The sequence below is a fragment of the Malus domestica genome, chromosome 16 (assembly GCF_042453785.1).
Source record: "Malus domestica chromosome 16, GDT2T_hap1".
In the NCBI taxonomy this organism is placed as follows: Eukaryota; Viridiplantae; Streptophyta; class Magnoliopsida; order Rosales; family Rosaceae; genus Malus; species Malus domestica.
The window spans coordinates 4,685,571-4,702,557 of NC_091676.1; the positions used below are offsets into that span (position 1 = coordinate 4,685,571).

Genomic DNA, 16,987 nt, shown 5'->3' on the forward strand with positions numbered 1-16,987 from the left:
CTTGGCTCTTCGTTGTCTTCTTCCTCAATCTCTCTTTCTCTCTCTCTCTCCCTCTCTCTCTCTCCCTCTAGAATTATTCATGGCTGGCAATGGCATTGCTTTTGCTTCAGATTCTGACTGAATGATACCATTCATTGGGGGGGGGACCATAGATACGTATACAAACATAAATATATATGTATATATACATGAAAGTGCTTCTTCTTTCGTTTAAGTGCTTTTTCACTTTTGCTTTCTATTCTTCTTGCCGTTTGCCTAGTTTTGCATAGTTTGCATGCATGGTAATGTAAATTAGTAATTACACTGAAAAGGCCATGTCACAAGTGCTAGTCAATACCCTCAATTTATATTCACATCTCTCTTCCACTCCCCTTTTGCTCCCAATCTTAATCCGAGATCCTCTCACTCTTTCATCATCTCTTCTGCCTCTCTCCCCTCTCACGCACGAAATATAGTTTTGTAATAATGCTAACGATTCTGCTCTATTCCCAGGTGTATATTGTCCGTGGGCACTCGCACACAGGATTTATCCACGATAATGAACTAATTAATGAAAAAATAGATGAGACCCCAATATATTTTGGTTCAACTATTTAAGGTGTCCTTTTAGCTAAACCAATATTCTTTTTTAAAGTACTCTAATTTGCATAGAGGAGAATTCAAACTCTTATACTGGTCAACTAATCTAACCCACATTTGCCGCTTAAATATGATAATTTTGGTCGATGTTTGTAGCTAAAATGTTTACATGTGTATGTTGAGAACTGCATATAAAATTCGGCTAGGAAAACCATATTTGCCGTGAGTTTGGCATGCAGATTAATCATGATTCGTAGTTTACTTGGCATAAGAAACTCAGCTGTTCTTCTGTTACATTGGTCTAACCATCTCTGTGGCCTTAACTATAATTAACCTAATGAATTAACTGCCATGTTAAGGAGGTTAATTAAACGGATTAAAACTCAGCAATAAAACATGAGTTTCTTAACATTCTCACAAAGTTTTGGTAGAGCCATTTCCTTCGGAGGGCCGGCTCTGGAGAGCGTAGAACCACTTCTGGTATAAGTTGTGGATTCTGATCTCTCAAGGTAAAGCCTGCCTCGATACGCTGCCAAGTGAGCGTAGTAAGCTGGGGGCACCAGCGAAACCGGCTTCGTGCACCTTGCGTACGTGTAGCACAGAATGTTAACCAGCTTCTGCAGTTCATCTGAGGTGAACTCGTTTTCATCCCGCAAAATGTGGTAATGAGTTGGCCTGCTTGTTCCCTTAACTCCCCAATGACTGCAAAGATAGAAGTCGAATTCTTTCGGGTGAGTGATCACGGTATCTACAACGGTTCCAGGGGGAATGTTTTCATCGAGTAATTGGTTCTGCTTCGAAGACGGATCAATTTTGAAAGGGAACAGTCTTGTGTGATGCCTCTTCTGAACCACTGCAAATGTTATGGGAGGCGCATAACCGGGAAGCCTAGAACATGCCCTTTTAATGGATTGCAGCTCCTCTTGAAGCACTTTGTAGAATTGCGTTTCGCTTACCCCGTCTCTGAAGAAAATGATTCTCTTGGGGAGTTTGCCAACTTCCTGGCAAAACTCATTCAATAATTCTTCCACCATTGCGTCGAGATCCTGGATGATTTCTTGTCGATGTGTCTGAGATCTCATTCTCGAAACATACTTGTTTGCCGCTGGCCAATTCACGCTACCAACCACAGCAGCAACAGAAGGACTAAAGTCATCAAGTGGATGTGGATGGGTCACATCTGCGCCCATGAAGATCACTGGCTCATCAGCAAGAAGCAGCCGCGGGATTTGAGATGGTAACGAATTGTACAAGGAAACCGTGCATCCTCCAACTTTAGCATTGATCTTCAGAGCTAGGTTTGCCAAAAACTGCGAACCCAACTTCCCGAGGTTTGAGTACAAGCAGCATTGGCTTAAAACCCCAACGCTTGTGTCCGCAATTCGCTTGAGATCTGCGTAGCCTTTGTGCTTTCTTTCCATTACACATATAAGCAGCTGGAGATTGTTTGATGCAGCTCTTTGGATTCTTTTGAGCTTAGATTCTAACAGCGACACATTGTTAAGCACTTGGGATGGTTCGAATTGGGGGCTAACAATCGTGTTATTGTTAAGGAAGATTCCCAGTTGTTCACATCTTTGAGATAGCTGGCGTATGAATTTCGGGATGCTGTTCTTCTGATCAGGGGTGCCACCAAAACTAATCAATGCCCACCTCTCGATTCTAGTACCTTCAAACACATGGCTGTCCATAAGATTCCACTGCCGGTCAAGACGAGAGGGAATTAGGTCCCTTACATGACCACCATCGCCAAGCTTTAGCTTTGGAGGTTGAAGAACTCTTCCTTTTAATCGCGTCATGTCTCTTGAAACATGGAGCTTGAATTCTCTTTCCTGAATGCCACTGCAAGGAGGACAAAAAAATGAAATGAACATCAACAAATAATCAGAGAGCAAACTGAAACACTTCTTAGAATTTGAGAGATTACCTTGTTGGCCCAACAGGACCTCTCATAACTCCATCTATAATGGCTTTTCGTTCTTTCGGTCGTTGGCAGCCCATCTTAAGTATCCTTGCAGTCTGATCATCAGACAGCTTCCCGAGGAACTTCTGGCCTTCACAGATCATACATAGCTCCATTGGAAGATAGCATGGTTTACTCCTACTAATCTGCAAACAAGGCAAATTCCTGAATTGTATATCATAGTTATAGTGATCCTTAAAGTAAGTCAACAGCCTCAAATTCTTCCCATCCCTGTCTGCAAACCAAAGATCTTCAGTGGCTTCCTCGGTTAAGCCAAAAACGCGGTATCTCTGAACAGTTTCTCGGTGGCAAACAAAGACCCTGATATTCTTCAATGCCTTCTCCACTTCTTTCCTTTCTTTCTCAGTTAAACCCCTTGTCTTCCTTTGAGGAAGGTCTTGAAGAAACTCGAGGCGCTTCTGTAAGTATGGGATCACTCCAACGCTTTCGTGGAATGCAGTCACGGAGAAATCAACATTGAGAGCTAGTCCTTGTTGAGTTAGTCGAAGGCTCTGGAAGAACCCTCTCAGTCCTACGGCCCCTCCTCCAATTTCTTTACTTCCACCCATTGAACTCGAGTAGAGTGATCTTCCCACAGGCACACACTTCTCCAATGGTGCCTCCCTCAAGACGACATCCAAGGCGTGGAGATAATCCTGAGGAAGCGGCTTCCATTCATCACCCTCATTGTTCAAGTAACTACTCAATTCCTTCGCATCTAGCTTTGACACGAGTTTGATATTGACCCGAAAAAGTTTATGTTCTTGAAGCTTCTCTTGTAAGTCATTGAATGCCCCAGATGGCAATGTTGGCTTACTTGTGGGGATGAGGAGGCTTACATAGAATTCAAGCCTATCGCCTCGGAATTCAAGGGCGCTGTAAAGATTCTTCCGGCCATCATAAGCCGGAATTGCACCGGATAGCACAGCCGAGTTATCCTCCATCAGCTTCTGTTTGATCATTCTAGCAACTTCCTTCGAGGGGTTAGGGGAAATGTCGACATGGTAATGGAATATTCGCTGCGATGAATCGAATTGGACAAGAAAATGGTTAGCCAAGAGGGAGATTACAGTCCCTTCCACACCACCAGAATCTGGCCTCCTTGCAGTCACTATTGCTTTTCCTGTTCTTGCAGCTGTGAGCAACTTCCTTCCATCTTCTCCTATAAATGGTGAACTGGTTTGCTTCTGATACCCCTCTGTAGCTTCTGATCAATAGTAAATAACAAGATTACTAAAAAATTTAAGGAATTTAAAGCCTAAAATCAGCCATTTTTATTGAAATTAATGCTTTTGAACTGGTAACAAATATCATATTTTCAACAATTACCCTTCTCAATGCAGATAAATTTCTATCCATCTCTACAGCAGAAAGTAAATTACTGGGAGAACAAGAACCAAATATGTAAAACTGAAGGAAAAATATAAAAACAGAACTTTGAAACACAGAGAGAAAAAATGACATGCAACGAAAGGGGAAATAGCAAAAAAAAGCAGAGGGCTTTGAGGCTTACTTGGTGAAATTGTGAGTTGGGGCACCTGGGTTTTGGAGGAGGCGGCAAAAGGAGGAGTATTGAGCCTGCATGAAGGTTTCTGGAGGTGGGTTTTTGATCGGAAGTGGTGGTTTGGAGGCAGCGGTGGAGTTAGAGCGAGTTGCAGAGGGAGGAGAGGAGGGAGAGGAAGAAGAGCTGGGTAGGAGGAGGAGTATCTCTGATAATACTGGTTCTGGTTGCAGAAACCGAACTGGTTTGCGTGGTGGATTAGTTGTTGGTGGTGGTGGTGGTGGTGGTGGTGGTGGTGGTTGTGAGGATTGGCTCTGGTGCCGCCCCTCAGGGTTCTGGTCTTGGGGTGGCATTTCTGGTTGCCATTGGAGTTTTCTGTGTCTGCCATGGCTTGATTGAGTGAGAAAACAGGAGTGAGAAAGGCGTGGAGGCTGTGAGCATGGGAGAGAGGATGGCTTCTGTTTTGTGATGTGAGTGAGAAGGAAGATGCCTGAGTAGAAAGCAGGAGTGCGTAGTTATAGCAGACAGAGAGAGAGAGAAAGAGGAAAGAGAGTTTGGGTTTTAGTTCTTGAGTCTTGTAAGCTTCTTTATGTCGAAAGGGTTTTGATTCCGGTAAGTTTAGTTTGAAGGGAAAAGTGGACTGATGCCTAATAAAAGGTAAAAAGACTTGTCAATCTATTTGGACTTATTAAAGCAGTCTCTGTAGAGAGAGAGAGAGAGAGAGAGAGAGAGTATCATAGGGTAGAGTAAAAATTGAGTCGAGTTAACTGGTTAGGGCAGCTTTCAATCGCAAAAAAGAAAAATTAAAAATAAGTTTTGTATCTTATTACCAATGACGTGATAACATTATTCTATTAAAGATTTTATCATATTTAAAGGGAAAATTTCAATTGAATTATTACATTAAACGTTCATACGTTATATATACTGACATACGACATTCTTTAGCTTTGTAAAATATGCTTCAAGAATAATGTGATCGGATTTTTCACTCATGTTTTTATATCATATGGACATTGAGATGAGATGCTACACCCTCGTGATTTTTTATTTTAGCGTATTCATCACTCAAACACCTTTTGGTTTATTGACCGCCTGTCAAAAACATGGGTTTTTCCTTGAAAATGTTTGGAAGTCAAATGAGGAGGGAAAGGTTTGGCCTTTTAAACAAAATTATAATTGTTGGTGGTAGTTATTAGGGTTCTTCTTATCCTTTTACACTATTTTTTTAATTCATCTTTTGTACTTTGCTAATTCTATTTCTACAAATTCATAATGTTTGACTGGCTATTTTCTTCTTTTGTTTAAGACATCATTGTCTTTGAAAACGGTTAATTTGGATCTTCTGGGGCCATTTTTATGCTACCTTCAAGTGTTAGTCAAGGTTGAAAAGTTATGAGAACAAATAAAATACATAGACTCTTAGAGGATTGATTGATGACATCTTAGATTAAGGAAAAACAAACCTTAAACACTTATTTTATTCTCTCGCTCTTTTGAATATCGATTTTGCTTCTTTTTTAGGATTAGTTTGAAATTTTTGTGTTTTTTTTCTTTCCAAAACTACTTTTTCAAAGCTGCTTTTATTTTTTGTTATTTTATATCCATGATTTTGAAAAAAGAAATTTATATTTACCAAATGCAATCTTAGCCCCAACTTTTTGAAAAGCTGTTTTTTTTTTAAGTAATGTTGAACCAACTCTTAATTATTTGTGCATTAAACTGATTATTTTATAATATATATATATATATATATATTTTCACTCGAAAAATTAAAAGAGTATAAGAGATTGAAAAAGAAGCGTTTAGATCATCAATTTTCTTTTATTTTCAATACCCACATGATGAAGGGCTAAAACAAATTTGCATTTCTTTGTCCATTTAACATTATTGAACATTTTTTCGTTTGTATTTCCACTTTTATTACTACTTGCTGCCCCCCTTTTGCAGCATCTTTTGTAAACATGATTAGTGCTAGTGTGATGATAAGATCATAAGAAGCGGAGATATGTTTTAATGAGCGGTCAACATGGTTTGGTACGCGAAGTGTTACAATACAAATGGTTGAATTATTTTTTCAAGAATCCAACCGTGAAAAATGCTAAGGGAACTCTCTCAAAAGTGAGACTCTATAGAGTCTCTACTATGTCATGTTTTTATCACAATGTTTTATAATGTTGACATAAGAATATGAGATGACAGAGAGTCTATGACAAGTCTCACTTTGAGAGAGCCCCCTTAGCATTTTTCATTAAACCATTTGTATTATAACACTTTATGTATTAGGCCGTATTCTCGACATACTGAAAATTTTCTCCAATAAAAAGTCCATTGATGCACTTAGGAAAGTGGGCTCCTTTGTATTTTAAGGATAAACATAGTTGGAATGTGGTGACGGGACAATATAATTAGTGTGGAGCCTATAAATATTTAACTTACTTTTCAAGATTTAGGACCACATAATATAATATCCATCGTCCATAGCTTCTTCTATTTTTCTATTTTTTTGGCCATATAGTCTCCATTGTTTTGGTTTGTACAATATGAATGATATTTACATGGGCTTTTAAGTCAAAAAAATCTTGCGTACATCTGAAATTTCTCATAACATTTATCACGTGAAGAGAATGATAACATGTTGGATGTTTTTACTCAAGTTTTTCTTCTTAAGACGTTTCTTTAGCGGTGTCAATATCATCGATGCCCATGATGACAACTTGGAAAAGGAAAGAAAGAAAACAAGGAGGAAACATAAAATGGAGACAACAGATCATATCCCCCCACTGTAACAATTGAAGTCAATTCAAGCAACAAGACTATCTAGTTGACTTAATCTGATTGAAGCTGATTAGCAGAAACTAATGACTCTTAAGTTTGATTAGCAGAAACTAATGTCTATGTTTTATATTTCATGTGCTCATTATTGCGTCATATAAGATTATACATTACCAGCACTCCAATATTATATAGATTTTTTTTTTTTTTTGGACAAGTAAATCCAATATTATATAGATGAATATTATGAAAGTTGCGGAGATGAAATATGAATTCGAGACTTCACTTTGATCTCCATCCGTTGCTTTTGCTTTCATCATGATGTCTTTGAGATTCATAAAAATATGACTCGATTATTCAATTCATCGGGAATGATAAAATTATTTACCTTGGCTGGTAAAATATGACTCTTGATTTGTTAAAGTGATCATCATACTATTAAAAAATAAAAAAAAATTAGCAGTAATGATTGTTTTTTTGTTGCAAAAATAATTAGGTGTCGTTGTAATATCGTTGGATCGTCGTATATCATTAATATGTTATCGCTATTAAAAAATGATCATTTCTAAAATTAAATTGTCAAAAATTGAGTGTTCCTATTAAGTGCCTAATAAACAATTAAGACTTTTTAGCCAAAATGATTTATAAGATTGACATAATTCCTAACTTCGAATCATGAAGTTTGAAATCGATAGAAGTAGTTATTCTTGTATTTCCGTGAATTTTTTTTTGTTAAATAAGAACCAAAATAACAATAATACTCTGAATTTACTAAACAATATGCCAAAATTATTTGACAAAAATTATGTCCTTTTTTTTTCTCGCCCAACATAGAATTTTCACACGATGATCAAAATGATTGACAATGGACAAACTCAGTTATGCCAAGCTCGAAGACTTTTGGCTAAAGAGCCAACAATTAATTCGAATTAAGCCACTTAATCAAAACAGTGTTCGTCTTTTGAACCTATATTCAATTCTTACTTTTACAGTTTAAATAAATTTAGAATATCGACATGTAAAATACAAGTAACAACGGATGAAAAACTCAAAATCTCAAACATTTAAATGTAAGATTTTAGAAACTTGGGTGTAAAATTTCAAAATTTTCAACACGTTTTTGTTGTACCAAGTTAAAAGTATGAAAGTTGTAATATATTGCAGTCAAACACAATTATGAAGACACCACGTTTCAGCGGGCGGCAAGAAGACCTGTTCAGTGATGTCAAATTATGCACTTCAACACATACATGCAAATGGGAAGAGGCCACCAGTATAGTTTAAGACCAAATTAGAAAACTCACTTTTAAAATAATAAATTATTGTTCAATTTCGTGTACTTGAAGACAACATAGAATTTGTCAAATGTGCGACTAATCTTACCGGATGGTTACGAGATGCGAGTGGCCAGTCAATTGACGGTATTGTGCCAAGCACCTGCTACTCACATTTTGTAACTATCCCGCATTCGACAAACCCTCTATTTGTATAACCAACTGTATTCTATTATAACTCAGTATTTGTTTAGTACTGAGATGCTTTTATAAAAAGTGGGTATAAAAAAAACTGAGCTCAAAAAAATGTTTGGTAAACACTTAAAAACAGCTTATTTTCACAGTTTTGGATGAAAAAAAACTGAAACGTAAAGCAACAAAAATGAGCTTATTCTCACAACACAGTAGAAGCAGTTTTTTTTCAAAGCACAGCAATACCAAATCAGCCCTTAGAACAATGAAATCCATATTCTGTTAGTCAAACTAATTTGAAATGAATCCATCACTGCATATGTAGTATATTGAAATTAAAATTTGAATAAAAACTTTTGACAATGTGCTATCAAAAGGGGAAGAATCAGACTTTTTAATCGAAAAGTTGATTAGGAAGCATTTCTTTTTTCCTAAATTTTAGCTCAGGAGCATGACTTAGACCAAAGAAAGACACTAATGATGATTTACCTTTGTGAATGGTTTAAACCATGAGGTATATTGCAGCATTCGACACTGTGTTTGTCAACTCTCCGGGATAACTAATCTCGATTCGAGCGGACTAATCACAGTTTGACATGTCTAGTTTGGGAGAAAAGTAGAGATTACGGAGCAATAAGACGAAGGAAAACCAATCTGAGGCACGTTTAAAGAAACTGTTATCAAGAACACATGTACAAACAGCTCAGATCGTAGTACACGCCAATTCACAGATGGATATGCATGGATACACAGGAGGAGAGCAAACACATCGATCGGGATGGAAGAGATCTTTTCGGGACATTTTGTATTGCAGAGGGAAAAGAATAAAGCTATCAAATGAAATGAAAATGAGAGGAAGATAACGCGTAGAGGCTTGTACTACTATAACACCATTGTACATCGTAAAGACATTCACGAGCATACCTCACACCTACGCTTGATGAGCAGAAGATAAAAGAGGACTGCGGAGTCTGTCATTGCTCCCAGAATAGTTGATAGGCATCAAAGCAGGGTCCTGATAGACCGTGACCAATTTATCGAGAAATTCAGGCATTGTAGGATCGTTCTCATCTTGCCTGTCCTTTCGTATCAAACTCTGGAACAAAAAATAAAGTAGGTCAAGCCAAATATTTATAGGTGAGAAGTTGAGTCAAAGTGTAGTAATTGTGTGACATTAAACATACATACCTCGGCAGGGTAAGCAACGAAATTTGGAAGGAAGCGCTTTCGGCAGTACTCATTGAAGAGAAGTGTGAATACAGGAAGAGGAAAAATTAATGTCGATGCTAGATTGACGTTCTTGATTGAAAAGATTCCAACTGCAATGGCGTGCATAAGTACCAGAGAGAATATCATTGAGTTATGAACGATCGGCCAAAACTTCCCAGCAGTTTCGAACCTAGGAGCATATACGTTTATGAACTGCACAGTTATTTTTGCCAAGAATCAGTACGCTATATTCAAATCAAATCCTCTAACTAGTTAATTGAAATCTACTGACCTGGTTGCGAAAGATGATGAATCCGAGACAGAGGTACACTAAGAGGAAGGGAAGAATCAGCGGAGCTAGGAAGAAGTATGTGATGCCGAGAAGTACAAAGAAAAGAACTCTTGGCATGTGATTATGGTAATTCATTGCTGGAACTTCAAATTCATCATCTTTACTGTCGGTAAAAGGTCTTTTTAACAGACTCCATATCAGAGGAATTATACGAAAGAGTTCTGATGAAGTACTTGTCCATCCTGACGTGACGACATAAGCAATGAAAAAAGACGACTGCATCACCCAAAGTAAATGATGTTAGAAAACTGAAAATAGTGAACCTGATGCAAATGACAAGGCAGTTAAAAGTATAAACGCATCATTTTTATCGCATGCTTAAACTGAAGGGAACGTAATTCAGATTCAGATTTGTAATGCAAAAACATATATTTGTTCTGAGAAGTGCCCGAGACTGAATATGTCTGAGCGTATTGATTGTAGCCGCCTCCCTGAAATGAGCAGCTGTGATCACTTGCAACAGTTGCAGAAATAACTTAAAACTTGCTTGTACAAGATACTATTCAAAAGCAAAAAAGTTTGAAGATTTTAGCTCATCAATTAAAAAGGATTCATATACATTTTTGGTGAGATTGTGATTAAGTACAGTTATAGACAACCAAACGGAGGGCAATTGCGCAATAAAAGATGTACCAAATTACACTGTGAAATCGATTAGAGAAGCAGGAATTTGGTACTCAAAATGCACAGACAAAAGCCTACAGGTTAGATGCGTTGACAATTAACACATAACATATAAGCAGTTAACAAATTTGCGATTCCCCGAGTCCTACTAATTTTAAATCGTAGAGAAAACATTTTCTCACCTGTGCTGGAACAGAAAGACCTAGCTTTGAAGGAATATTCTTGGGGTCAAGAAAGAGATAAACCTTCGAGAGAACTGATCCGGAAAATACAGTAGCAAAAAAAATGTTCCATATCGTGAACCAAAGTACTTTTGAACACGCACTCTTTTGTATATCACTGAGAGAAACATATCCTTGAATGGATGAAAAGAACTCCATGGCGGGGGGCACTATTTTCAGAAATAATAGAAGAATAAGACTGGGAAGGTATCCTGTAATGACTTGACTAACAAATGTTCTGCAGGAAGAAACAGAAAGTTAGAAATTTGCATCACCAAGCAATCCAAAACATAAAAAATTGTTAGAAATTACTGTCGGTTAATTGTTTGAACTGTATAAAACCACAACGGTCATTTAAAGCAAGAGCAAAAGATTGTAATCTTCAGAATTCCATAATAATTTTGGTACATATAGATTTCCCAGAACCTTGCTTAAGATCAAGTATTTCACAAATGTTGCAGAAGTATTCATGAATTTAATCGATCATATTTACTCACATGGTTAGAACATTTTTGAGAAAGGGAAGCCAAGCTTCCAGCTGGTTTAGGTTAGTTAGACCTTGGACAAGTACAACAGGAATAAGGAACACGATTGTTAGGACAATGCATAAAAATATAACCACAAGCTTAGAAAGCCATCTTCGGATGAAAGATGACGAAAAGAACGGCCAGTAAACATCACGAGGTTCAGGAGCTTGCTCTGTGACCCAGTTGGTAGGATTGGTTGATTGTTGCAAGTGGTGAGCAATTGCAGCACCATACCGAGACTTGAAGGAAACAAAAGCAGATCGAACTTCCTTAAACATAAAAGAGAACAAAATTAAAATTTGAATTAATAGCATGCCCTGAGAACCACAATTACATACAACAAACAGTGAAAATATCATCTGGAATGCAGAAGAGAGGAGGGGAGAAAGTCAGCACATACATCTCCTCCTAATGAAGCCTCTGATTGCTCCAATCTCACATTCTCCTCTGCGTCTTCAAGCTTCTTTTCATACTGTTCCACAAGATTAACCTTGCGTCCAAACAATCCAAAACAACAGGATCGTGTATACTTTTGCTGGTTTGGAACCGATTGCAAGTGAAGGAGCCTGGTATATAGTTTTTTCGCATCGTTCTAAAGATTGACAAAATCAGATAGTGTTAAGAACAAGGTATAAAACATAGAAAAACATGTTGAAGCATGCAGAAAGACAGAAAAAACAAAACTTAACAACACCAAAACAGTATATAGACATCAGAAACAATGCTTACAAGGAGCTTTTTAATTTTGTTTGTTCGACGAACAACAATATGTGACAAATATGTTGAAGGGTGATACTCCCTAAAGAAGCTGTCAACTTTTTCGCCGACGCTGCTACCAGAAGGAACGGGAATGCTGCGAACTAAGATTGTGAACTGATGCGGTTGAGGCTTGGATGACTGAAAATAATCAAGCCGTCTTTGAGAAATATATCTAAATTCCTGCACAAAGAAGGATCATTCAGTATCCACTTCAACTCTTCACTCTTTCGTAGATCATGAGCTGCTAACCAGTGACAACAGAATTCGAATCTCGCGAGCGTAGTTTGCTTTCCAAGGAAGAAGTAACATCAAAACTAGCAACAGAACATATATCTAAAACACATTACGACGGTCTTAAGCACTTCAAATTCGGTTTAGCAAAGTTTAACTATATAAGTGCACCAAAGATTTTACTTACATAATAAAGTAGACAGCAGACAAAGATGGTGACAAGGTACACAGCAGCAAAGTGAATCCATAACCTGTCGAAAACGTCTGCATTAGTAAGTTTAAGTCTTGCACCTTATATTGCTATAATACATGCATACGTAAGTTAGGTCACTTGGTCAGAGTAGTGTTTCCGCCCCTTAACTCGAGTTCAAATCCCCCGCACAGTAAACTAAACTTCTTTAAAATCCTAAAGTAAGTCAAATCCCCGCTCATCGTAAATTAAAGTAGTTTAAAATACACAAGGAAGACTAACACTGGGGGTGTATTCAATTGAGAATGTGAGAGATTTTAATGGATTTATAAATCCATGGAGTTTTATGGAGTTTAATTGATTTGTAAAGATTCCATATAAAATTTTGATTCAATTCCCTTGAAATCTCATGGGAAGAGGTGAGATTTGTGGATGTTTAAAATACACTATGAAATCTCTCAAATTCCCTCTAATTCCTCAACTTTCTCAAATTCTTTAAAATCAATTTTTAATTGAATACACCTGGAATGTTATAAACTTCTTTAAAATCCTAATTGAATACACCCAGATTTCTAAGGATTTTAATAAACTATCTCAAAATTCTAATTGAATACACCTGGAATTTCAGAGAATCACTTGAAATCCTGATTGAATACCCCTAGATTCAATAAAAGAATTAAAATCCCTTAAAATCTCAATTGAATACACCCCCTACGTTTGGATAAAGAAATTTAAGATTACTAAAGAATTTCGAAATGACGGAAATTGAAATGACAATATTTTATATTTTAAAATTTGTAAATTTTTTTGTTTGGTTAACCTAAAAGAACAATGGGATTGAATACAGAATTTGTTATTTTTAAACTCTCAATCATAGAAATTGAGAAATGACATTTATTTACGTGGAATTTGAACTTGAGAATTGGAGGTCCCAAATTCCAAGTCTTTTTTTCACACGAAAATTCTAAATTTATATGTTTATGAATCCAAACAAGAAAATTGATGCATGTCAATTTATAAATTATAACTTTTACCAAAATTCCAAATTTATTTTCATCGTCCAAGTAACTGTAAATTTTTCTTACTAATTTTAGAATTTAAGAGATTAATTAGAATCAAAATAATTATAAAATCAGAGATTTAAATTTAGTCACTCACTTGCTTGAGCCATTGTTCACATTCGAAATCGTAAACACGTCGAGAGAGTTATTCGACAGATCGGTGAAGTCAAAATACTCGAGCTGGTTGCCGGAGCAGTTGACCGGAAGCAGGACGAAGATCCCGATAACTCCGGCGAACATGAACACTCTGAGACTAAAATTGATGAGCCGCATGAAAACGACGGCGTCGAGGCCGGAGGACGACAGCAAGTCGTCCTCCGTGAGCTGCCAGGCCCTCTTGACCCAGTACGGCGACGGAATCAGCCGCTCGAGGTTGAAACTACCCGACTTGTCGGACTCCCCCTCGGCGAGCAGCCGCGGTATGTACACCTCATAGTTGCTCGGCTGCTTCCGGAGGATCGAGTAGAGCGTGAAGAAGAGGACGCAGAGGCCGGAGTTGATGGCGAGTGACGTCAGCAGGGCGGAGACAAGCATTTCTCGATTTCTGCGAGACCCTAGAAATTCGGGAGGTTTGTAGAAGCGATGAAGCTTTCGATCCGACTGTTGACATTCAAATGATTAGCAGCTCAAAACGGAGTGAGCTAACTGTTTGGATGCTGGGGACTTTTGTGGTGCCGAAAATACCCCTACATTTTGCCTCTCACGGGAGCGGGGGAAGCTTCCGTGAGGTGATTGATGGGGATTTTAACGTTGCTGTGATGAAAGCGGTGGTGCTTTGTACTTGGATTTCGAGGCGATTTTGGGGATTTCCGTACGGAGGAGGAACGGAAGGTGGCCGTGCTCTGCTCCTCCAACTACCAGTCAAATTCCCGCCATCGCCAGATTTTTTTCGGAGACTCTTGGCTCCATGGTCACGTGATATGTCACGTGCTTTAGTGGGAAATTTTGGTCGGGCATTTATAATTTGATTAATAGCAATTTGCAACATACAAGAAAATTTTCTGTCACATCAAATCTTTTTGAAATACTAGATAAATTCAAAACCAAGGCCTAAGCCAAAAACACAGGGAAGCCTACCAGGAGGCAACAACCAGAGGAAACAAACATAAATCAGTGAAGAGGGGAGCAAAGGCTAAAGACGCAGCACCAAGTGCCAAACGTCACCCCCTTCACCACCAAACTACAATTACGGAGGACATGGAAAGCCAGATTGGCCGATCTCGGAACCCAAGACCAGTGGCACGTCTTAAAGGTATCCTAAAGCCTAAAAATTTTAGTCAACGTAGGATAAGCCTCTCAACTGCCAGAGGACAAATCATGAACCAAAGCATAAATGTTCTCTTTAAAATCCGATTCAACAATAATTCTATGCAAGCCCAGAGAACTAGCAAACTCACACCCAAACCAGATGGCAAGAGCTTCTGCCACAGCAACACACAAAGCAGAAATCATCATCTTCTGCGCCCCAACAAACTTGCCTAGAGCGCATCTGGCCACAATCACCACACAACCCTCAGCCGAAATGACATCCCAGCTCGCATCAACATTGAGATTGATAAACGTGGAATAGGACGGAGACCAACGAACCACACCTAAAGGGGAAACCGGTTGAGGTAAAGAGGTCCTCACATGTGGACAAGAAGCCTCCAAAAAAGCTGCAGCCGAATAGGAGATAGACAAAATAACTTTTTGTGGGTTGATAGCCGTCTGGTTATAGATAAAATTACACCGAGCCTTCCAAATAAACCAACAAGTGAAGGCAACAACAGACAACAACCAATTAGTAGCATCCTTGGATCCCATAAGTGAATTTAAAAGAGAAGAAACCCAATTTGCCAACGTTGAGAAGCCAGCTCTATCTACCACATAATTTAAGGACCCACCAAACCAAATAGTAGCAACCCACAGGCACAAAAAAAACATATGCTCAACAGATTCATCATCAACATTACATATAGGGCAGAGAGGAGTCGGGAAGCATTTATGCAGAAATAGAGCATCCATCGTAGCCAAAGCTCGGGTCAACGCCTTCCATATAAAGCAATGAATTTTCCAGGGAAGGGGGGGGAGGGGTATTCACCTTCCAAATAGCCTGCCAAACTGTAGAAAGAACCACGTACGAGGAGGACGTAACCCTAGTCACCACTGGCACTACACGAGAATGCACCCAATGATAACCCGATCTTACAGTATAAAGACCATTCCTCGTGTCCAGCCACACCAGGCGATCATGACGCAAATGATCACCAATACAAGTATCATAAATCACCTAGCACTCATCATGAGAAATAAAAGGTTTGAGAAAGTCAAAATCCCAAGACCTAGAAGGTCCACAAATTAGAGAGCTAACACACAAGTTCCTAAAAACTTGCACGTTACTTGGAGGAATAGGGTGCCCGAGCGGGAGAGAATGAAGCCATCTGTCACGCCAAACTCTAACATTAGCCCCATTCAAGATTTGCCAGTGGGCACCTTGGAGAAGGATGTCACAGTCCACCAATAAGCTTGACCAACCTCATGAGGCTCGACCACCACATGTGGCCTAAAAAAACGAGCAGTGTGGAAAATAACAGGCTTTAATAACTTAGACCCATAAGGAGTTAGGATTCATCCCCAGCCTCCAACACTGCTTAGCAAGGAGGGCATCATTAAAATCCTTGAAATTACGGAAGCCCATACCTTCCACATGTTTCGGCAATCCCAAAAGCTCCCGAGAAACCCAATGAATCCCCTTATTCCCTCCTTGCTTCCCCCACCAAAAATCAGCAATTAAAGAATCCATCTCCGAGCACAAAGTAGTAGGAAATTTAAACAAATTCATAGGGTACGAAAGAATAGCTTGCAACACAACCTTAATCATAGTCTTTTTACCAGCTTGTGAGATAGTGCATTGTTTCCAACCTTGGAATTTTTTCTAAGATCCTCCCCTTGATATAAGCAAGGCCTTGCTTCTTAGAGCGGTTCCAGATAGACGCCAAACGCAAATACGTCCCTAGGTCATCCACCATGTGCATGCCAAGAACTTGACTAAGCTCTGCAGATATACCCCTCGGGATGTTAGCACCAAAGAAGATACAAGACTTCTGAAGATTCACTTGTTGTCCTGAAGCCAAGCAATAACCATCAAGTATCTTGACAAGATTATCACAGTTTTGACGATCCGCCCTAAGGAAAATCAAAGTATCATCGGCAAAAAATAAGTGTGAGAAAACCGAGCCAGGAGGATTCATACAAATGCCCATACGATCCCTCCTATCAATCGCCACTTGGATGAGCATAGATAACACCTCACTAACCAGGAGAAAAAGATACGGGGATAACGGGTCGCCTTGACGAATAACCCTAGATGGAACAAACCTCCTACCCGGCTGCCCATTCAAAATCACCGCAAAATCAACAGATTTCACACACCCCATCACGAGAGAACTCCATCTCGTGCAAAAGCCCATCTTCTCCATCACCACCTCCAAGAAATCCCACTCCACTCTATCATAGGCCTTATGCATGTCCAGCTTAATTCCCATCTCAA

At 38.8% G+C, this 16,987-nt stretch overlaps 2 protein-coding genes and 1 long non-coding RNA gene across 3 annotated transcripts; 1 reads left to right on the forward strand and 2 right to left on the reverse strand.

Moving 5' to 3' along the window:
- Window positions 1-813: 813 nt before the first annotated feature.
- Window positions 814-4,431, reverse strand: LOC103416506 (protein argonaute 7-like). Its single transcript, XM_008354751.4, has 3 exons — window positions 4,056-4,431; window positions 2,507-3,749; window positions 814-2,421 (listed from the first exon to the last, which is right to left on the reverse strand). Exons 1-3 carry the CDS (start codon window positions 4,429-4,431, stop codon window positions 963-965), a joined length of 3,078 nt encoding a protein of 1,025 aa, XP_008352973.4. The 3' UTR covers window positions 814-962.
- Window positions 3,585-4,719, forward strand: LOC139192838 (uncharacterized). The gene is made up of 2 exons (XR_011577281.1): window positions 3,585-3,721; window positions 3,886-4,719. It is a non-coding gene; the product is annotated as an uncharacterized lncRNA (long non-coding RNA).
- Window positions 4,720-8,925: 4,206 nt separating this feature from the next.
- On the reverse strand, window positions 8,926-14,375 carry LOC103402862 (CSC1-like protein At1g69450). The gene is made up of 9 exons (XM_008341632.4): window positions 13,556-14,375; window positions 12,395-12,458; window positions 11,947-12,156; window positions 11,618-11,809; window positions 11,188-11,486; window positions 10,652-10,928; window positions 9,786-10,061; window positions 9,473-9,706; window positions 8,926-9,380 (listed from the first exon to the last, which is right to left on the reverse strand). Exons 1-9 carry the CDS (start codon window positions 13,990-13,992, stop codon window positions 9,216-9,218), a joined length of 2,154 nt encoding a protein of 717 aa, XP_008339854.3. The 5' UTR covers window positions 13,993-14,375; the 3' UTR covers window positions 8,926-9,215.
- Window positions 14,376-16,987: the final 2,612 nt, after the last annotated feature.